The 24,104-nt window shown below is 37.7% G+C and overlaps 1 protein-coding gene across 4 annotated transcripts in view; it reads left to right on the plus strand.

The window, feature by feature from the left end:
* Positions 1 to 24,104, plus strand: part of LOC117989006 (uncharacterized) — a 313,773-nt gene that overhangs the window by 108,956 nt on the left and 180,713 nt on the right. The window contains exon 2 of one of the 4 annotated variants that reach the window (XM_069503576.1): positions 18,364 to 18,470. The exons of the other annotated variants lie outside the window; for them this stretch is intronic. Coding sequence (XP_069359677.1) covers positions 18,398 to 18,470 — 73 coding nt within the window. The 5' untranslated portion in view covers positions 18,364 to 18,397. The remainder of the gene's footprint in view (positions 1 to 18,363; positions 18,471 to 24,104) is intronic. 4 annotated transcript variants of the gene reach the window in all.

The following is a 24,104-nucleotide window of genomic DNA, read 5'->3' on the forward strand; positions in this document are numbered from 1 at the left end:
TGAATCGACATCTGTCAAATATTAGGCTACAGGTGATGACGTCCCTGGTGCAGTGGTAAGCGCTGTGGTCTTATTACTGGGAGGTCTCGGGTTCGATTCCCGGCAGGGGTTTGGAATTTTATAATTTCTAAATTTCTGTTCTAGTCTGGTGGGAGGCTTCGGCCGCGGCTAGTTATCACTCTACCTGTAAAGCCGTGCCGCCAAGCGATTTAGCGTTCCGGTACGACGCCGTGTAGGTCACTTACTACCAGGTCAGATTGTAGTCAAGGGCTAGCTTATGGTGATGATAATGATGAACTTTATGCAATGCACGTTCGTTGTGAAGAATAAAAATAATGAGTCATATAAAATTGCTGTACTTACGAGTACAATAAATCCAACAAAGACATAAATCAATCGTCCTAAAGCCACCTTTACACCTGACCTCTGAGCTCAAGGGTCGGCTACGACATAGGGTTGTCACAACCAATTTTCTTACCTTATTTATATTTGTAAACTCTCTGCCTCTGATGACTTTGTAAACTTTAGTAAACGTGCCTAAAGATTTTTTCTTATATCGGGTGATATCCGTTTACTCAAATATTCCAATTCAAAATACTTACTACGTTAAAAACTCATTTTTTCATTACTTTAATTAATAAGTAAGTATTTCTCAAAGATGTGCTCAAGTGTTCTGTTAAAAAATAAAAACCGACTTCGTTACATAAACACTAAAAATTGAAAAATAATTTAATTTATTACCGAATATATTATGTATACAAGAGTTAATATAGTTCCATAATAATACTTTTTGGTGCCGGTGCCAATTAGCTTTAGCTGCGCGAATCGTCTAGACGTGCACAATGGCACCTCATTGGCACCGACCCCAAAAAATATTATTATGGAACTATATTAACTCTTGTATACATAATATATTCGGTAATAAATTAAATTATTTTTAAATTTTTAGTGTTTATGTAACGAAGTCGGTTTTTATTTTTTTTGTAAAAAAATTTTATTTCACAATTTTTAGTGGCCCCATGAAATTATGCTATGACTGGTTAAAAATCTACTGTTTACTAAGCTATTACACTGATCGCGAGCAATTTACTCTTATCCATTGAGGAGTTCCAGTATCTATCTTCGAAGATGTTCATCAGATCTTCACCAAATTGAAATGGGACCAACTTTGAAGTATACCCTTTCAAACAAAAAAAGAATTTTCAAAATCGGTCCAGGCGTTTTTGAGTAATCGGGGAACATACATAAAACTAAAAAAAAAAAAAAAAAAAAAAAAAATTCCGACGAATTGAGAACCTCCTCCTTTTTTTGAAGTCGGTTAAAAAGGACTAGGTACCTAGAAAAAAGACACTAATAAATTTTTTTACATCTTCTGTATGGATTTAAATTTTATGTCAAATCCCGTGGGAGCTCTTTGATTTTTCTAGAGTAAAAACTTATGTCTGTCTCCGAGATGAAAGCTATCTTTGGATCAAATTTTGTCAAATCTAACTGTCTGTCGTAAACAGATGGACCGTTTGAACAAAGCTAATCAGCAGATAGATACACACTTTTGCAATTATAATGTAAGTATGGATTGTACAACAGCAAAAAACGTGTAAAATTAATCAATAATTAAGTGTGATACATCTTCTAAATATAAAAAAAAGATTGACTGACTGACTGATCTTTCAACGCACAGCTCAAACTACTGGAAGGATCGGGCTGAAATTTGGCATGCAAATAGCTATTGTGACGTAGGCATCCGCTAAGAAAGGATTTTTGAAAATTCAACCCCTAAGGGGATGAAATAGGGGTTTGAGCTTTGTGGAATCCACTCGGACGAAGCCGCGAGCATAAGCTAGTAAAAACATAAGATACTTCTTAACAAAGAGGTGAAAGCCCTGGTTACATGTGTTACGAGTTACGAGTGAGGTGCTAATGACGTTAATGTGTTTGGTTACGTGTATGTGTGTGCATTGGTTGTTAACACAGCATATTAGGCATACGTCGGCGGCTAAAATTATTTAATACGTGCCTCGACAATGGGCATCGGTGCACTTAGTGTGATCTATGCTTTGAGCTTTGTTATGTAAGTACATCCCTAACACTGCAGGTGTGAAGCTAAGAGCATAGGTTAGCTTGGACTTTGTACAATGGATCTTATAATATGGGTACCTTCAAGTCAAGAGTGAATAGGCATCTTCTTGGCAAGCACGCGCTATCTTAGGCTGCATCGTCACTTGCCACTAGGTGGCTAGACCACACGAGTAGAGGGATATCTACTCGTGTGGCTAGACTATACATTTAAAAAAAAACAAGACAAAATGTTTAAAAATTGTTTTCTTTGTTATAAAATATCTACCGTACATAGGTATTATATAAGTACCGTATATAATCCGGGGATATCCCCTCGGCTCCTGTCGTGACGATATAATTGTCGCGCGTTTAACACATAAATAATAATGTCACCTATAAAAAATAAAAAATAAAAAATAAAATATGTGTGTGTATGTGCATGTGTGTATGCATATATGTGTGTATATGTATTGTCTGTTCTTTGTTTTTTTTTAAATATTTAGTTAGTATATTATAATATAGTAATATTATTTATTTATAATCTTTTTTTTAATGATATAAGTAGGCATGATGTAATGCGCAGACGTACGCATTGAGGGTCAAACCTCTGTGGTTTTTACAATGCGTGCTACCTATTATGTGTAATTTTCTCTTGTATGTTAATAATAAATTAAAAAAAAAAAATCGTATATACCTACCGTATATTTCATAGTCATTTAGTAAAAAATTGTTAATATGACATTACAAACAGGCACTTTTATTTATTTGTATGGATAGAGATATCATGAAAACCATTAACTGTATACATTTTCAAGGATTCTAGAGCTATCGTGCGGCCAGTACTACAATCATGCTACATTACTAGCAATTGAATAGTTCATAGCTAATTGCACGAGATGTAGACCTGTCATAACCTAGTTAGAGAACAAAAGGCATCACCCGGCGTCGAACCTTGGCCCGACCTCAGCGCATCCTCGCTCCACATACACCATTGTTCCGGCGAAGATGAGCTAAACTAAACCACTAGCTATATAAGTACATAATTTTACTGTAGCTAACTATAGGTTAAAAGTATAAATTATGGTTACAATTCACTTAGAGAAACATAATTATAATTATTTCATTTGAAACGATAGTTTATAGTAAACTAGACGATGCCCGCGACTTCGTCCGCGTGGATTTAAGGTTTTAAAAATTCTGTGGAAACTCTGAGCCGGTGCAACTTTGAAACTACACATTTTTACTAAAAGCTGGAAAACAACAGACACGCCTATACCTATTTGTTTCTAGAATGTATCTACAAAATAACATTGTGTTTGACTGGTTAATATTCAAATGGGTACCTACCAAACTGCGTTTGTGTGGACACCGCTGGGGAATGCGCTAGGAATCCTTCTCTAATAATAATAACAAATCTTCTCAATCCAAAAACTGCTAAGTATATTGTTTCAAATAAAGTTACCTCCCACACCATGATGCTTATCACGCTTATCAATTTATCTATTTTCGGTGAGCTACCAGTTTTTCCAGCCACCGATAACCATCTAACCTCTGTGATCTCTCGAGTGCAAAACAATAACACATTAAGTAACATAAATCAAGTAGGTAGCTGAGATCCAAATGATTAGAATAACATGCCTACTCGTAGGTGTATTCGATGGTTATCACATGGAATTACCAAAGTCCGGAGGCTTAAACACATTCATTTTAAAATATTGATTTGTATCTAAAATCTTTAAAAATAATATTATGTAAGATATGGTTATATGGACTAAGGGCCCGTTGAGGGCCAGACCTTCGTCTTTTAGAGTTCCGTAGCCAAATGGCAAAAAACGGCACCCTTATAGATTCGCCATGTCTGTCTGTCTGTCTATCTGTTTGTCTGTCAGTCTGTCTGTCTGTCTGTCTGTCCGTCCGTCCGTCCGTATGTCACAGCCACTTTTTCCGAAACTATAAGAGCTATACTGTTGAAACTTGGTAAGCAAATGAGTTCTGTGAAGATTTTTACAAAAAAAAAACAATAAATTTTGGAGGTTCCCCATACTTAGAACTGAAACTCAATTTTTTTAAAAATCAAACCCATACGTGTGATCTATGGATAGGTCTTCAAATTTAAAATGATATTGAGGTTTCAAATATCATTTTTTTTAAACTGAATAGTTTGCGCGAGAGACACTTCCAAAGTGGTAAAATGTGTGTCCCCCCCTGTAACTTCTAAAGTAAGAGAATGATAAAACTATAAAAAATATATGATGTACCTACCTACATTAGGCGTGCAAACTTCCACCAAAAATTGGTTTGAACGAGATTTAGTAAGTAGTTTTTGATTTATCGTGCAATATGTCGATAAAATACGTAAGGCGGGGGAACGTCCCGCACAATTACCGCACCGGGCTAGCGCGGGGGCTGTGTGAGTTGTGCGGGGCGTCCCCACCCCGATAGCCATTTCGACCTGTCGCGTACTATAGGTACCCAATACCTATCAGCTATGTGGTCTAGTAGAAAGTTGGCATTGTAATGCTCAACGCAACTCATTATTGCTATGCAAGGAGGGGACTTGACTAAAGCCATAAATTGCAATGTTTACTGCAACGACTCAATTTCCAATCATTGCCAATAATTAATGATCTCGGATACAATCTTACATTACATCGGATCGTACAAATGAAATAAACACGTGATTCCTGATTACATTCATGATGAAGATGCTTGCGCTCCCTTAATTAAACATTAGCTAGGTATCATCATCATCAACCGATAGACGTCCACTGCTGGACATAGGTCTCTTGTAGGAACTTCCACACGCTAACTAGCTATTAGTTAGGTATAATATGAGAGAAATATTGTTAGTATATCACGGTCATCATCATTATCAACCCATCGCCGCGCGCCGGCTCATTACGGAGTGTGAGTCTCCTCTCGGAATGAGAAGAGTTTAGGCCATAAACACCACGCTGGCATATAGTGGCGTGCAGGTCATAGAGGCATAAATACACTGCTTACCCCAGTTGTAATAGCTCAATATGCATATTTTTCATTATGAACAGTGAACAGGCTCCTACTTAACTAGTGCCTACCCTGGCTTCAAACCCTGTGCACGCCACTGCTGGCATAGTGCGGACATCACACATCTTTGAGAACATTATGAAGAAGTCTCAGACATGCAGGTTTCCTTAAGTATGTACAAGTAAAGCCGTTTCATATGATATCCTACTTGGTTGAAAGTTGAAAATACTAATTATTTATTCATGAACACATTTTATTTTTTTTTCGTGATGCAACCACAAATTCACGATTTTTAGATTTTTCCCCTTACGTGTGCTATAAGATCTACCTAGAAATTTCTGATTCTAGGTCAACGGGAAGTACCCTCTATATCTCTCTCCTCAATACCTCTATATCCCTCTAGGTTTCTTGACAGACAGACAGATAACGAAGTGATCGATGGGGTGATTACGTATCTTGCGACATGTGTAAATCGCGCGATCATTGCTGTCAAACGTCCGGCTAGAGAGAGACAGCAATAACCATAAAGCAAAATGAGAAGAAGAAGAAGAGAGACGGCAAATGAACTGTCGGATTGCTACTGCTGTCGCTACTGCAACGTTTTACGTAATCACTCCGCCCGCGCCGATACGATAGCGAACGGAACCCTTATAGGGTTCCGTTTTTACTTTTGAGGTACGAAACTCTAATAAAGGTATTATAAAGGCCATTACACATTTCGCGCCTCTCAATCATTCCTAGGCGATTAAACGTGAGCGATGATGACATTCACAATATTAATGATAGCTTATATTTTGATATCATTATTAATTACTTGAATCGTGGTGTCGAACTTTCGTTATTTGTAAAGAATATCAGGCAAGTGTGAGTTCATCGTACAAGAAATAACACTTTTTTGAGTACCCATTTTTTTACAATTAATCTATTAAATAAACTTAAATCTAAAAAAACAACATTAAATTAAAACTAAAATAAATTAAATTAAATCTAAAACCTCATCGAGACACCGCAGCGAGGCATTGTACCCAAGATGCTGGCAGCATTACCTCTTTGGATGGCCAAACTAATTCTTTAATATTAATTGCTCTTATAGCGGCAATAGAAATACTAAAACCGTACTTTTGATATGACAGTTTACAGGTAGAGTTAAAATGGCGCGAGAGAACTTTTTTGTACCGACTATATTTTCCATTTTCTTTTTCATTTCATTTCATTTTCCTAAATTATTTTCGTTTAGGCGTTTGTCAACAAGGAAGCGGGCAGATAGTATTTTAATAATTATACAAGTCAACAGTCAAGTTGGAAGACCCCTCATTAGGTGGACGGACGACATCAGACGAGTCGCAGGGAGCCCCTACAAGAGACCTATGTCCAGCAGTGGACGTCTATTGCTTGATAATGATGATGATGATGATGATGACAAGTCAACAAATCACTATAATAGATACCATTCTAATCATGATAACAGGCATCAAGAGTTTCTAGAGCAAGGGAACGGAACATTTTATACATTTGAAGACATAAAATCGACAGTATTACAACTCGTGAGGTCGCCGCAAAGTAAATAGACGAGAATGAATCATTGGCCTCCCGTTCCCGTCATATTGAAGCTAATAAATCATATCATTAACGGACCAGGGACCACCTCTTTGATATACCGCTTACCTTCGACCCTATCATTAATACTGAACATGCAATGAACGACTCTAATGAATTGCTTGTAAGCATCTATATAATATAAATGACAAGATATGACCAAGCCAACAAAATTTTTGACGGTTTTTTAACCAAATAAATCAGCGCCACCTCTTAGATACTAATGAACGACCCGTTTGAAATCCAGACGTCACTGAGGTTGCATTGGTGCTAAATAAACGTTTTAGGACCAATGAATCAGTGCAATTTTGCTTGTTCAATGTACCTGTCCTTACGAAGTAATATATAAGTCAATGCTTGTAAGCGACGCGATCTCGTATATCGCATGTGTGTACTAATGTTTCCGTATACAGACGACTTTTGTTAGTTGTTCGCTTTTGTTGTATTTCGTCGATCATATTCATAACTTGGACAGAGTGAACTAGAGTGAGGGAATTTTCGGTTTGATCCTGAATTGACGATACCTATATCAAATTTTGGGTGACGTGAAATTAAAGAACAGTTTTGCGTCAAGTCTTGAATTCGTCGAAACCCCAAAGCCTAAAGACGAAAGTCTTGAGTGTGTCCTACCTGTGATCACGTATGGCGCTGAGACGTGGACACTGACAGTTGGCCTTGTCCACAAGTTCAAAGTCGACCTGTTGTGTAGTATTATTTTAATTGTATATCGTATCATTTCTCGGGAACGAACTCATAAGCGTAGTTTATTTGTAGGTAAAGTTGAATCCCTACGCAAGAAGTAGCCAAAGAATACAAATTAGTTGATGTAATGGGCACTTAAAATAAACGCTCACCTCTGACACCGGTCAAAGCGCTTTATAACCATAATTACTGACGTTACAGCGTCGTATATTCGACGGCATCAATTCACGCAAACAAATATGAATGTGAATATTAATAATTTATTGGGAGGCATTTGCATAAATCATCGATATCACTTTACTAACGACTAACGAACCTCCCGTGTCGATAATCACTTGTAGACTTAATCATTTGTATTCGTTTACATAGTAGCTTTTGTCGCATTTGAATTAGATTTCATCTAAATAATATATAAAAGGAAAAGGTAACTGACTGACTGATCTATCAACGCACAGCGCAAACTACTGGACAGATCGGGCTGAAATTTGGCATGCAGATAGTTATTATGACGTAGGCATCCGCTAAGAGAGGATTTTTGCAAATTCAACCCTAAGGGGGTGAAACAGGGGTTTGAAAATTGTGTAGTCCACGCGGACGAAGTCGCGAGCATAAGCTAGTTAAATTAAAAACCGGTCAAGTGCAAGTCAGGCTCGCGCAACGAGGATTCCGTACTACAGTCGTATTTTTTTCGACATTTTGCACGATAGCTTATTCAAAAACTATGATGCATAAAAATAAAATAAAAATCTGTTTTAGAATGTACAGGTGAAGACCTTTCATATTATGATAGGTAGTCTTACTTCGAAAATTGAAAATACTAATTATTAGTTCATGACCACAATTTAATTTTTTTTGTGTGATGTAACCACAAATTCATGGTTTTCAGATTTTTTCCCAAATGTCTGCTATAAGACCTACCTAACTGCCAAATTTCATGATTCTAGGTCAACGGGAAAGGGCATATGAAAGGGCTTTACCTGTACATTCTAAAACAGATTTTATTTATTTTTAAGCATAATAGTTTTTTTTTTTTTTTTTTTTTTTTTTTTTTAATACAATAAAACTTAAAGCTAGCCTTAATAATATAGTATATAGTAATTAGATAAGGCTAGTTTTTGAATTATCGTGCAAAATGTCGAAAAAATACGATTGAGTACGGAACCCTCGTTGCGCGAGCCTGACTCGCACTTGGCCGGTTTTTATATTGCTCAACATGTGGAGCAATCTGTATTTTTATTAGCTCTCGAAAAGTAAGTGAATTTCTTGTTTTAGAATATTAAAGTTGACTAACGATAAATCTACTCTTTCAAGAGGTATATTTTAGACTCAAAAGCAATTTTGTTTTATAACTCAATACAGCTCCGTGAAAATATCTGTACGGTCCGAAGTAACTGTAGGGACATGGCTTTATCTCCAATAGCGGCTATTTCCGTGATATATAATAGCATAAACTTCTATCGACTATCGATAGTCGATACCCTATTGTTTCGCTTCACTAATCATTTAAAATGTTAGGGGCACCTACCGCGGTCTCTGCACCATTCATAAATTTCAAGCCGGAGTCTGACCGTTACGTCACAGTTTAGCTATCATACAGTAGGAAAATGTCTAAGATTGTAGACGACTGCCACTATCATTTCACCGCTATATCCATATTCATACTCCATACTAATATTATAAATGCGAAAGTGTGTCTGTCTGCTAGTCTTTCACCGTCCATCCGTTCAAGTGATTTTGACGAAATTCAGTACAGAGATAGCTGGCATCGCGGGGAAGGACATAGGCTATTTATCCCGGAAAATCAACGAGTTCTCACGGGATTTTTAAAGACCTAAACTTCGTCTGCGTGAATTATATTTTGAAATATTCTCTACTAGCTTTTTTTAGCTTTAGCTTTTGAGTATCTATTTTGAAATATTCTAGAATATTTCAAAATAGATACTTACGCTATTACGCGGATAGGCTCAAGTCACTCCTGCATGTCAATTTTCGTTAATCAGTGGCCCTACCGCGGTTGTTTGACAGCTACAATGTCACGATCGCAATCATCTCTGATTGGTTAATGCTCGCTCACTATTGGCTACAATGCATTGTTGCAACAAGAATCGCACAAATTCAGCCAATCAGAACAATTGAGATTGTAATAATGATTGATGCAGGTTTTAGACAATCGCCCTACAGTATATTTGCGGAATTTTTGGTTTGTGTTTATCCGCCACTCGCCACTTCTATTTAAAACGCGCTTAAAATCCTCGACGATTGAGGAGCGGACTGAAATCCTAAAGGTAGACGCTTTAAACCGTATTAACTAGCACAACTTTTAGGATCATTTGAAGTGGAGAGAGAATTGATAAACTTAATGTCGCTGGTGCTCTACGTATTTGTTGCCCCACTGTATATTTGCTAAACAACGGTGACGTCCACAACCGTTATCGATGATCTTATGTCTATATCGAATTAATAAAGATAATATCGAATTGCATTTGGTGCATCGAGGGTGGTGCTTATAGTTATTACAGCGATTACATTGATTAAGTCACTTTGACCCTAGTCCATTATAGGATGGAAGGACGCGGTCATCTGTGGCGCTGTTATAGTCCGCGACAGGTCGAGATGGCAAGCGGGGTATGAGGTGGAGGACCTCCCGCACGTGACCCGCGCTCGCCCGCACCTGGTTATAGCGCGGGGGCTGTGTGTGTGTGCGGGGCGTTCCCTCCCTGATTGTCATCTCGACCTGTCGCATGTCTGAGAATTTTCCATAATGTTCTCTGAGGTTTAAGTCTCTTCGTACTCGTCATCATCATCAACCGATAGACATCCACTGCTGGACATAGGTACCTACTTCGTACTCGTGGTGAACTATAATATTCTAACCGCCTAAGCTCTTCTCATTCTGACAGGAGACACGTGCTCGGTAGTGAGCCGGCGATGGGTTGATCGTGATGATTTTATTTATTTACTAGCGACCTGCCCCGGTTTCGTACGGGTAAATATTATTTTGAAAATAAAATGTAACCTATGTCTTTCTGGAATAATGAAGCTTTGTACTGGTGAAAGAATTTTCAAAATCGGTTCAGTGGTTCCAGAGATTACAACCTGGTTCCTACTTAAACAAACTTTACCTCTTTATAAATAAAAAATAAATAAAATAAAAACCTTTTTTATTCGAATAAACTTTTACAAGTACTTACGAATAGTCGGATGCATCTACCACTGGTTCGGAATGCATTATATTATTATTATATTACTAAACATTCGTCCAACGTGTTTAACTATCCTAACAGCGGGTTTTGATGCGATGGCATAGAATCTAAAAGCTATCTTAAATTATCTTTAACTTCGTTACCTACAATGGATCTAGAAACTAACTTTCTAGAGCTTCAATCTGGACTGCACTGAAGTTGTTTTGATTGGTACAACAACCTTATAAGTAAAAGTTCACCGCGAACTACTTGACACTCGCAAATTGAATACTTAATTTAGCACAGATCAAGCCTACAGAAACGTGATAGTACTAGTCTAGTACTGTACGTATACGAAATAGGAAGACGATCCCATGTAATATAGGGAGGCGATAATATACGCTTCGTTCATCTCCGACAAAGTGCAGGACCATTTGGTCAAAATATGTGATACTAGCTGATGCCCGCGACTTCGTACGCGTGGATTTAGGTTTTTTTAAATTCCGTAGGAAATCTTAAATTTTCCGGGATAAAAAGTAGCCTATGTCCTTCCCCGGGTTGCAAGCTACCTCTGTACCAAATTTCGTCGAAATCGGTTGAACGGTTGAGCCGTGAAAAGCTAGCAGACAGACAGACATACAGACAGACAGACACACACACTTTCGCATTTATAATATTAGTATGGATTGTGCGTGAATAACAGTTGCGGTGTTTTATTTGCATTGTTTATATTTCCATCTTTACCATTCCATCTTACGGATTATATTTAACTGTGTAAAAAAATAGCTTATTTATGTCTCACAGTTGGGCACTATCAAACAAATGAAAGGTTGACTAGGCATACTACATACATAAACCTTTCCTCATAGCGTAGCCTAAGGCCCTGTGGCCCATCGCTATGGTCTAGGGCAGGTTATCGTGTTAAATCTATTATTTCTGGTTTAGTGTTTTATCACTGTGTTACCAGATAATACACTACAGATATGTTTTGTCACGTATAAACATTGTGGAAATAGAATACTCAAAACCCAACTCAACTTAAGACCAGGATTAAAACCAACAATTTTTTAGCACTAGGCTCCTAGACTACTGTAATTTTCCTCTGCACCGATTTGCACTTTTAGCACTATGTTAGATTTTTTAATTCTGCTTGTATTTGATCATGATGTCATCTCTTCGGTTTGTTACTCGTTGTACGTTACAGACGGCATTCTAAATGTCTATATAAATCGATCGAGAAAGTTTTATTTATTTTCATTAGTATTTTCTAAGGAATCTCATTACGGGCTTTTTTCTTTGAAATCAGACCTCTTAAGTGGCTATTAATTATCTCAACAAATTGTTGACATTTTCTCGATAACTTGTTTTGAAGGTATATAAATAGCAGGTTGAATTACAATTTATTCATTAAAATTAGATTAGAAAATTGTTGTTTATTAAGAACTAGAGGATGCCCGCGACTTCGTCCGCGTGGTTTTTGATCCCGTGGGTACTCTTTGATTTTAAAAAGGGATAAAAAGTAGCCTATGTCCTTCCCCGGGATGTAAGCTGCCTCTGTACCAAATTTCATCAAAATCGGTTTGGGCCGTGAAAAGCTAGCATAATTTCTGAAAATTGTCTGTGACTTTGTTCTAAGCCCCTACGTTTTAGAGAGGACCTACGTACCTAAATGCAAAATCGTAGCTTTTCGAACCTAGCTGTTTGAGCTGTATGTTGATTATTTTACCAAATTCTTATTACCTAATGCTTAAGAAGAAAATTTTACATACGAGTTGAAGTCATCTAATAGTGTATTAGTTGTGGAGCTCGATTTTCATCTGGCAACCTGTCCTGTACCTGTTACTAACGCTCGCAAAATTTCAGTGGTGTCTTCGTGGTACTGCACAGGCGAAAGCATAAAATTTAGCTATTGCAGTTCGAGCCGATGTACGAAATATTTTAATGCAGTTTTGTATTACTTGGGCTGTGTATTGGTTTTTGGTTTTCTAATAGTTTAACTAAGTAATATGCTGATTCCGCTGATCCATGATTTTAACGTACCAGCAGTTTATTGATAGCATAGTTTAAGCCTAAACCCAATAGTATCTAATCGCTTGGTAGAGTTGAAGTCATCTAATTAGTTGTGGAGCACGATTTCCATCCGCGCGCGGCGATCTGCGGCGACTGGCGGTGCCGTGGTGGTCCGCCGGTACTTGGTAGCGCGTAATTGGCACCGCTTTCTACACATCGCGGTACAGACCAACAGACTATAGCGAGATCTTGCTTTTTTTCTTGTTCATGATTTCATACTGGGCGGTTGGTTTGTGGGATAGAAATGGGTCATAGTTGATGTTATGTTCAACACTTATCAATATCATCTTTGATTGCAAAGTTGTAAAGGTCTTAGAAAAACAGAGATATGTATTGTTGCCATCTTTCTTTTTCTTGTTGATGATTTCATACTGGGCGGTTAGTTTGTGGGATAGAAATGTGTCATAGTTGATGATTTGTTCGACACTTATGATGTTTAGTGTTTGATGGCAGATTTTTTTTTTATTTTTTTTATTGAGATACAAGTTAGCCCTTGACTGCAATCTCACCTGATGGTAAGTGACGATGCAGTCTAAGGTGGGAGCGGGCTAACCTGGAATGTTTTTGTTGACGATTTATACGGGATGGTTAGTTTGTGGGATAGAAATGGAAGAATCACGTTTGACACTTACGGTTTTTAATATTTGACGATGCTTAGATTATTCGATATTGTTGTTATCTGTATAAGAGCTAGCGCGCACCACGGTCAATTTCCGTACGTTTTTTTCCCGCAAAATCTATGAACTATAGAGTTATATGGTAGCGCGCGCACTGCGGAATTAATTCCGCATCGGATGTTGATAAATTCAAATTCAAATATACAGATTTTAAAACGCAACGTAACTCACAGCACCGTGGTGCGCGCTAGCTCTTAGAAGGATAACAAGATGCCAAGCTGAAGTAGCAATGGGCAGGAGTGTACAGGTTCCTGTTGTGATCCTAAGGTGCCTCCTAAGGTATCCTCACGACCTCAGACCAGAAAGAACAACTTTTGCTGATCCCCTACCTAGGTGGACAGACGACATCGAACGGCGGCTCAAAACCGTGGGCGTGTGGAAGTCTCTACAAGAGACACATTAATATGTCCAGCACTGGACGTCTATCGGTTAGCGATGATCATGATGGTGTTTGACGTATCAACAAGAAAAAGTTAAGGAGGTACGAGAAATCTTGTAGGTATTAGTCGTTGATTTGCTGTTATGTCATTTTCTAACAGAAGGTGACCCCACCGACCTCTCAATGGTATTGTGTTAAAATTATCAGTTTATATCCAATTTATTTTTCAAAGAAATGGTCTCCAGTTAAGTTCTGGTAATTTAACTGAGTGGCCTCATCAGAGAACGTACGTATTATAATCGTAGAAACTAAAAAGGCAATTTGGTGGTCGTGACTCTCGTGACAACATAACTGTCGGTCAAATTAAAACACACTGTTCGAGTGTTCAGCACAACGCCTCGCGTGTTCGCTGTTCACTAATGGACGTTCAGAAAAACGTTGAATTGCCCGCAATTGATGGTCGGAGAGTTGGTGGTGATTTATGTGGGTTAGTTATGTAGGAGTTCTACATAACCCGATTCCCGTATTATAATATAGAAGCTAGCAGACAGACAGTAACAGACACACAGACAGTTTGTAACACATCACATCATAGTTCACACTAGTAGTAGTGAAAGTTTGTATTTGTTTGTGTGTGTAAGTTTGTTACCCTTTACGCAAAAACTACTGAATGGATTTGGTATGGAGAGAGCTTATAGCCTGACTTAACACATAGGCTACTTTTTATTGCGAAAAAGCAAATAGTTACCACGGGATTAAAAAAACCTTTATCCACGCGGACAACATCGCGAGTATCATTTAGTTAATGATAATATTAGTGAAATGACAGTTATGATAATATATCTACAGTTATTTTGACAGTTATGATGATAATGGGCTCTTCTCAGACCTGGGCGCATTTGGAACCCTCGTAGCTTTAGTTTTAAGTTTGCGTAATAGTTATCACCACTATATCTTACAAATCCAACAACTGACTTTATTTTGAATAAATCATTTGAATTTTATTTTATGATTATGTATTCAGATACAAGTTAGCCCTTGACTGCAATCTCACCTGGTGGTAAGTGATGATGCACTCTAAGATGGAAGCGGGCTAACCTGGAAGGGGTATGGCAGTTTTTTTATTAAACCCATGTCCCTTTGGTTTCTACACGGCATCGTACCGAAACGCTAAATCGCTTGGCGGCACGGTTTTGTCGGTAGGGTGGTAACTACTTAAAGCCGAAGCCTCCCACCCATTTTGAATTTTGTATGGATTACATAGATGATTGCCATTAGCTCCTTAACTATAATGAGTGCAGCCAAGTTGAGCGGATGTCGGGCGCACGACCGCAACACCTGGCGTACGCGCTTCGCCCGCGGGCGTAGACCGCGCGTGGTCTAGCGGCCAAATAACAACGATCTAGGCTAAGAGCTGCTAAAAAATTCAAAGTGTTTGTTCCATATTGTTTTTTAATAAAAACTATGATAGAAGGTCAGTGGGATGAGAACTTAGAGATATAGGTAGAATTTATTTCGAAGGATTCATGGCGATGGTTTTACTTACAGCCCGAAATGTTTTTTTTAGGAATATACAGCGACTGGAACATTAAACTAGGTATTATATTCAGATTTTTTATGAAAAAATGAAAAAATACACCGCTCAGAAATCATAAGTTGGAGCCATTAAACTTTTATTTTCATTGATATGACGTTACATTTATGGCACCAGAGATCGTTGGTTTATGAAAAAATGGGATCGCCAAAAACGTTTAGAAATGAGTCGTAGAACGTCGAAATTATACAGACAAATTAACCATTTGCTCTCATCTCAGTATTTAATTAAGGGAAACTGCGATAGCCTAGTGGTTAAGACGCTTCCTATTCGGGAGATCCGGCGTTCAATCCTAGGAACGTCAAAAGCTTATCTTTTTTATGTGCGTTTTTAAATAAAACCATCATAAGAAAATCTGCATGCCTGAGAGTTCTCCATAATGTTCTCAAGGGTGTGTACAGTCTTCCAATCAGTACTTGGACAAAGACTTGACCGGCGAAGAGTCTTGTGCTCAGTAGTGGACCAGCGATGGGTTAAGATGATAATAATTTAACTGAGAGCAAATCGTTCAACGGTCACTCAGTAGCTGAATGAACAGCTTTACGGAATGCGGAAATGAATTGTTCCTAATTTGTAATGATGGAAAACATTAACTCTAGGCCTATTTTTATATTATTTTTAATTCGTATTGATTGAAAGCTTGTCCACACATTTCATTTCGATTATTCGATATTGTTATGTGTTATAATAATATTACTTATATTAATTTAACTTTAGACTTTTGTGACTAGCTAATTGATTTTAGAAGCAATAATATTTTGTACCACGCGGAAACTCTTCGTTTATGGTTCTACTTACATAGTTTAGAATGACTATATTGTTTTTTTTTTCAATCAAGTATGACTATTCTTATCAATCGAGTAAAAAGAAGATTATGTTTCTTAACTTTCCTAACCTTAACTTTCTTAAAATTGTTTAATATCATTATAATTACGAGTATCTCAACCCGTCATCAGTCCTCTTACGGGCCGATCATGAGTAATCTTGCTGAATGTGAAGGGGCTTAGGTCGTGGTCCACCATGACGCCAACTGCATGTTGGCACTGCCATTACACTCAGCACACGCACTTGTCAGACTTCACACACCTTTCGGAACGTTATAGAGAACTATCAGTCATGCAGCTTCACCGATAAACCAATTATAGCCTGACCAGAAATCTAAAAACTTGCTCTGGGGGCGCCACTAGTATATTATGGTCTATGGTCACTAAGTATATGGTCTTGCATAAATTAGTTCTATGGGTTCTCCGCAACAGGGCGAGGTATTTAATTTTTCGGGTGTTTTAACGATGTTTTTCTTCACCGATGAAGCAATTAGGTATAAACCATGACCTGACCTGAGCCTGACCAAAAAAAATAAAAAACTTTCTCTGGGGGCGCCTCTAGTAATGGTCTATGGTCACTAAGAAGTAATATGGTCTTGTGTAAATTAGTTCTATGGGTTCTGCGCAATATGACGAGTTATTTTATTTTTCTGGTCAGGCTTTAAGCATAACTCCGAAAAGACAGAGGTGCGTGCCAGGGATTGAACCCACGGAGTCTCCGAAAATGAGGCAGACGTCTTAAGCACTAGGCTACCACTGCTTTGTGTATGAGGAAAAAATTGAATGTTAAAATTGTACAAAACCACAATCACCTTACAAGTTTTTCAGTAGTAGGTAGGTTTCTAATTATAACACAAAAGAGTAATAACCTCAGAAAACTCCGCGTCTGATCTCAACCGTTGTACATCGATTTTTACGCCTCGACCGCAGCTCCGATTATCCGCACCCACAACCTGTCGTCTCGGCGAGAAATCGAGATATTTCTCGTATTTTGAGATGCTGAAAAAAACATTCGAATCTATAGTTTTTCTCATTTGATCATCAAGCGAGTCGAGAAGGAGTAGACATAATTTTTATTCCCGATACATAAAGTTATGGAAAACTCAAGGAAAATGTAATTAAAATTCAACACAACAAAAATTGTACAGTAGAGTTATAGTGTGATTTTACTCCTTACCAAAGCGACGTTGATAAGATTTGAGCGCTGATTTGGTGTTAAAGTAAAATGGGCCTTGTTTTAAAGTTCAAATTCATCATCAACACTTCTACTGCCAGCACTCTAACGAAATCTTGCGAATTCTGTGGTATTGAATTTGCGGTACTGTATTTTTTACTTTATCAAGAGCTTTTAGGTCCATTTTACTGTGGTGTTATCGTATTTCGACATTCGAATTCCATCAAAATTGTTGAAATGTAAAATCTCATACTAACCATACAGTAACAAGTACTTTCATCACTATGATGTAAAGCATACGCAGCGAATTGAGAATCCTTTTTTCTGAGCCCAAAAACAGAAACATCCGCAATACATCAACCCTTTGATGATATTTCTAATATAATATTACGCTATATTTTTGAATCTATGGTCTCATACGTATTACAAAGACGTTGCATGGGGCGTCTCCCCACGATAAGAAAAGCTGCGTTGCTTTTTGTATTTGACTATTCGAGACATAGTTTTTTGTGAAGGTTTTTAAGCTTTTTGATTTTCTTTTTGATTTATTTAATTTTATTGTCTTGTCGCGGTTCAGTGATTGTGCGCGTTGGAATTTAATTGAACTTGGACCGAATTCAGTGTAAGTAGACTTTGAGAATTTTTGTTTGTTGTGTTATTTTCGTTTACTATCCCTTCTTGCAGCTTGTGTTATAACTAACTGACATTTAGATTCGATAAGCGTTTAGTTCGACTTCGATGTTTAGTGTATGCTCTCAAAGTAAACTGAGTATATGTGTTCTAACCCAGGCTAGTGAAAATAATATATAGGTTGTACTTAAATAAAAAATTAACCATTTATTCAGCTAGAACAATGAGATTAATAAATCTAAAAGGACCTAAAAATTACAAAGAACCGAGAAAAAAGAGTTTTTTTTTGGTTCCTTGAAAACTAGGCACGCTATAGTAGATGTGAATTCGAGAAAAAAGGTAATTTGAATAATAATGCTTTCAACTAATTTTCCTCATGAGCAACTTGTTGCTTTTCATTTTTATTTTACGTAGTCGTTCTACTTTGTAGGGTCTTTGATTCTGTTCTTTGACATAGTACTTGGTTTGTAGGGAAAGGCGATGTGAGTGCCCATGCGAGGGTCTGATGCTGGCTTCTCTGACGCGACGCGACCTGGACGCCGAGACGCCGGTCGTTTGGCCCGCATGGTGTTATTCAGGTACCACTTTCAATTGTCAAGTGTAAATCGGACGTGTTTTCTGAAAAACCGTTCCAACTCACTATGAAGTTAAAAATCTAAAATATATTATGAGCAAACTTATTACAGCTGGGCGTTTACGGAAAATTACTTATCGGGTACGGCAAAAGAAATATCCTGATTATATTCTGGGTACTTATCTTATTCTGAGATGTTGAGTGTTAGGGAGGCATAAGAAGTTGTCTCTACAAACTCAAAAAACAGTCAATGCAAAGTCGTGCTGTGAGCGCGGAAGTATGGAAATGCACCTGCCAGTTGCCACTCACGCCACCCACCGCGCTGAATGCTGATAAACGGGGCACTTAACTAACGTGCTCCCGTGCAACCGCGCACCCGGCCCCGTGCACTCTTCGCCTGCTACCGTTTGATTGAACGTTTGTGACTGCACGGACGTGCGCACGTTGAACACATTTCAGCTAGATAAAGCGAATGCGGATGAAAAGGCACGCTAAACGCAACTACATGATGCGCTTATCGTCCTTTTACATTTTAACTTGTACAGTAGGAGGCTTAAAGGCTTTTCTGCGATGCAATTAACTTGATAAAGTCCACGGTATGTTTAATTTACTTGTAGGTAATAAAGAGTCACTTTTCGTCTGTTACCGTTTGATGTAGGTTTGATAGAGCGTCTGTAAACTGCACGGGACATGCGCACATTGAATACATTTTAGCTAGATACAGCGAATGCAGATGAAAAGTATGATAACAGAAATACTTTACTCGCAAACCAATCTAACCCGCCCGCATCTAACCCGCACTCTAGCAATTATTAACATTTTCTTTGGCGTCTTTGGATCTTACGTCATTCTTTAAGTACCTACAGCGCGAAATGTTACCGATGTCTGCATTCTGCAATTGTCCTGTAAAGTTTTAATTTTGATTTTGTCAGTAGAGCAAGAATTATTCTCATATCTCTTGTAAGTTAAACTTTGCTACGAACATACGTATCTGTAGGCATCTACGCAATCTAGTTTACCCCATAATCCGTGCAAATAGCAAAATCATTGTGCAATAATAATAGCTATACAAAAGTGGCTCCATCCTAATCCTATTTGCATTGTGCATGCTCGGCTGTCAGACTGACTCCAGAACAAATCCCGCCATGTCATCCCACCCTTGATTTATGGGGCTCGCAAATCTGTTTAATATTAATGCCATGTAACGGCTTAAGCGAGTAATTTAATTTACGTCTTCGCAGAAATGTAAACTTGTCATTGTTCGCGATAGTCTGATAGTTATAACCGGTCAAAGTTGTTAGGGCAAACAAATTACAACACCTACATTGAATGGGTATTATAGGTATTATGGGTAAGTATTTATCCAGATTACCTAAGCTTTAAAAAATTGTGAAACATGCCTAGAGTGTTATATAGAAGGTTAGCTTGAACAAATTAATAAAGTGATTGGGTGGCAACGATTTTCTAAGGCGCCTCCTGTGAAGACCACAATTTAGGATGACTTTGGGAAATGGGAAGGATGGATTGGTTGCCCTTAATTAGATTGTACTCCGTACTCTGCTGAGACCATAGCGTACCGCTACCGCGTGAGTCCACGTCCGGGTGACGTTAGAAAAAAAAAATTCAATTAAACTTTTACAAGTACTTTTGAATCGTCAACCAACCACGGAAATCTGGATCGTAGTTTCTAGATATTAAGATCTAACGGTGAAGACGCTGTAAAAAGCATGTAGTTGTGAGTTGCCTTACAAGATAGGGTATATTGTCGGGATTTGTATAGAAATCTATGGAAAACATTTTTAAGTAGCGCCCGTGACGTGCGACATTTTACAAACAATCGCGTGACACGTATCGTGTCGTACCGCAAAGTCTACCTTTAGATTAACTATTAAATAACGATAATATCATTTAATTATTATTATCTGCTAATAAATATTTTTACGTAACATGCAGGAAGCGTTACTTTATAGTACGGGTATGTGCCATTAATGTTTTAATTATTATGGCGCCAAGTGACATTTATAAGCACTAACTTGTTTCAAGATTATATTGCAGTCGTATTACAGTTAAAAGATTTATTGAATTTGGAGTTCCTTGCTCGTTTTAATTGGATGTTGTAGGTATATTTTACTCTACAAAAAGTGTCATTCTTCATTTTTCTTATCTAACCGGTAAATTAAATGTGCTTTTTTAATACATAAAGTTAATAATACCGATTGGTACGGGACTTTTTTTACTGGTTTTTTTTTTCTTAACTCTCTACCTAGTACTATTACAGTAGTATTATAAGCCTTTGGCGGGTCATTTGGCATTTAAACTATTCCTCAAGGTATGTCAAAATTAATTTTTTTGGCTGTAGCCTTCTTAAATTTTCTAAACAAATTTCGAACCACTATTTCACCCGCTTCGGAGTTGAATTTTCAAAAATCCTTTCTTTGCGATCTTAGCCTACGTCATAATAACGAACTGTGCGTAGATAGATCAGTCAGTCACCTTTTCCTTTTATATATTTAAAAGATATCGGTTCAGCGGTTGAGTTGCGAAAAGACTAATACAAAGACAGTCTGCTAATTTGTAGTTCTCCTAATTTGTATGACATTAAATATCTCTTATTTTGTTATTGCAAGCGTAATCATATGCATAATTTAAAGAACGTCATGTTAGCTAGATTTCTCGTCCATTTGTAACTATATTACATAAATATAAAGTGATTTCGTGACAGAAGCATTTGAAGCACTGACGCAGACCGTAGGCTGACAGGCGGTAACGGAAAATGGACCAATATTGTCACGACTTGATATTTACATATTGGACACTCGTTACGCTAAAGAGTAAGGTTGTGAATTAATTCAGTACCTAGCGAATAATTGACAGCCGTTATTTGAGATGATTGATTTTTTTCGTAGATCAATAATAATTAGTGAGATAATCAATTATGGTAGAGATTGTCCTCTTCTACGAATACAGGCGTATTCGTAATCTAAGCCAAAAAACGAACTAATAAAGACTTTTCACATATGAAAATTGACCCCCTCTCCTTTGACACGGCAGTCCAGTTTTGCAGGACCGGCTTTTTACTGTATCCTGCAAAACTGGACGCTGAGTTCGGGGTTGAATTTTCAGAAATCTTTCTTACTGGATGCCTACGTCATAATAGCTATCTGCATGCCAAGTTTCAGCCCAATCCGTCCAGTAGTTTGAGCTGTGCGTTGATAGATCAGTCAGTCAGTCACCTTTTCCTTTTATATATTTAGATATATGTATACACATGCAATATAAAATGTTTTCTCCAATATTTATTACCTTTAGCGATTTAATTAATTTGAATCGAAATGTTTCTAGTAAAATCTGGCACAAGAATTCAAAGAATATGTACCAGTTGGCACAACTAGTAGTGCTAAGTACAAAATATCTCCGCATTGAATTCATTTACAATAATTTCAACCAGCTCGTTATCTGTACTACAATACCGTTTTATTATGTAAATGTTTTCAGCTACATTATTTCCGACAGTCGGTATTAATAAGTCTCTAAGGTCGTATGGAAATGCGGCGCGGTCCCGTCCTAGCCCAGAGTTCATTAGACTAGGCTCATGGTATTTAAACTAACTACGGCTACAAGGCATTAACATGGAAACATTGTTTTAATATATTAAATAAGATAACTTTACCTTTGCTTGTATTGCACGTAAAGTTGTACCTATGGTCTCTCCGATCGTGTGGGATTGCTATCCCACGTAAGTTATCCCAAATATTAAATAGGGAGGGCGCCCCATAGTATTCTCCACAGTCCACTCTAGAACTTTCTGGTTCTTTTCTGGTTCTGGTTCGGATATCGTTCCTACATCAAGAATGGCATGCCCACTACCACTTAAACTTGCTGGTGGTTAGGGCTATGTCAGTGACCTAGTTTTCCTGAGGATCTCTTTATTTTGAATCTTATCCTTCAAAGACTCTTACGATAGCCCTCTATAGATCGCTACGTAAAAAAAATCAAGCCTATGTCTATGTTTTTCATTCCAAATATCAAATATGATTTTATTCAACCTCATAAATGTCATTGGAATTTTTTAGCTCTGTTAGAGCAACCATAAATCACACATGGATTACCATAATAGTGATAATGGGAAGGCGTAAGCTAGTGGATCGATATCAAGTTTGCCCGTGTAAATCCGGCGTGTGCATTATACTTGCTAATGTGTGCGTGGGCTGCGCACGCGCGCTCCTCTCCTCTATTATCATAATATTATATTGTCGTTTACATGTTTGCGTTAGAAGTAGAACACGCTTAAAGTGGGCTCTACACTCGCGGCGCTCACGGCCGCGAAAGCCCGCGAATCACCAGTGTAGATGTTGCTCAAGCCTTCGCGTTCGTGCTTCGCGCCTTTGCCCGATCAGTGTCGGTTTTTTTGGTCCGCGACAAAGGGCTTGCAGCGCGCGAACGTGAACGCATCTACACTATATCCATAGTCACGAACAAGACTGTGAAGATTTGTGAGTGTGGAGGGACACAGTTCACGCGTGGATCGCGGCATACATTCACGGCGTGAAAATAACAGCGCGACTTCACGTGCGAGTGTAGAGCCGGCTTTAGGGAAGTGTTAGCGACAAAAATTTGCTAACAGCCGCACCCAGAGTCGCTTAATCGTTACTTAAGGCATGCCTTATCCATACTAATTAATGCCTTAAGTAACGATTAAGAGACTCTGAGTGCGGCTGTAAGCCCCTGTATTGACATGAAACGGAATATAATTGAGGCGATGTGCAGCCTGCTAGGTTCCTGAAGTGGATGGCTAGATCTACTCTTATACTAAGTTTATAAAGTGAAAGTATGTCCGTCTGTCTGCTAGCTTTCACGGCCATTCTTTTACTTAACCAATTTTGACTGAATTTAGTACAGATATAGCTTGCAAACCGGGAAAGGACATCAGTCTACTTTTGGTCCCAGAAAATTAAAGAATTTCTTCACGAAAATCTATGCAGGTGAAGTCGCGGGCATCATCTAGTAAGTAGGTATATTTATAATACACTAGATAATGCATGACTTCGGCCACATGGATTTGTTTTTTTTTAACTTCCGTGACAAATTTTTGATTTTCTAAGAACCTATGATCGTCTCTGGAATTTATAATTAAGTAGTGTACCAAATTTCAATAAAATTCGTTGAAAAGGACATACATAAAGTCTTTCGCATTTGTAATACTAGTTAGTACCAAAAAAAAACCAAAAAAAATTTAAACAATGAAGCTGTGTAATCATACGCTTTTATGTCATCTGCGAGATGTAATATCTATTAATTATCCTTTCATAGTGGAAACCAATAATCTTTTGATTAATGATATAGTGATACGAAATGTTTGATATTTATCTGTGAATGAATTTGAAAATGGATAAATTAACGGGACAGAACTATTGTTTGGCAATTTTGTTGTTGAGTGGTGACTTTGTCTATCCGTCTTCTTAAAGCTTCTACTTCGTTTCTAAAAAAAGTTTATAAAAATATTATTCTTTTTTTTACGAGAGAGCAGATTAGCATTGTTCTTTTTTGCTGTTATTTGTTTTGACGTTTGGTATAATAATAATGATTAATAAATTCAGTTTTGTAAAATATACATTTTATCCGAAAATTGGGCGACTAT

Source organism: Maniola hyperantus, chromosome 15 (genome assembly GCF_902806685.2).
Source record: "Maniola hyperantus chromosome 15, iAphHyp1.2, whole genome shotgun sequence".
Lineage (NCBI taxonomy): Eukaryota > Metazoa > Arthropoda > Insecta > Lepidoptera > Nymphalidae > Maniola > Maniola hyperantus.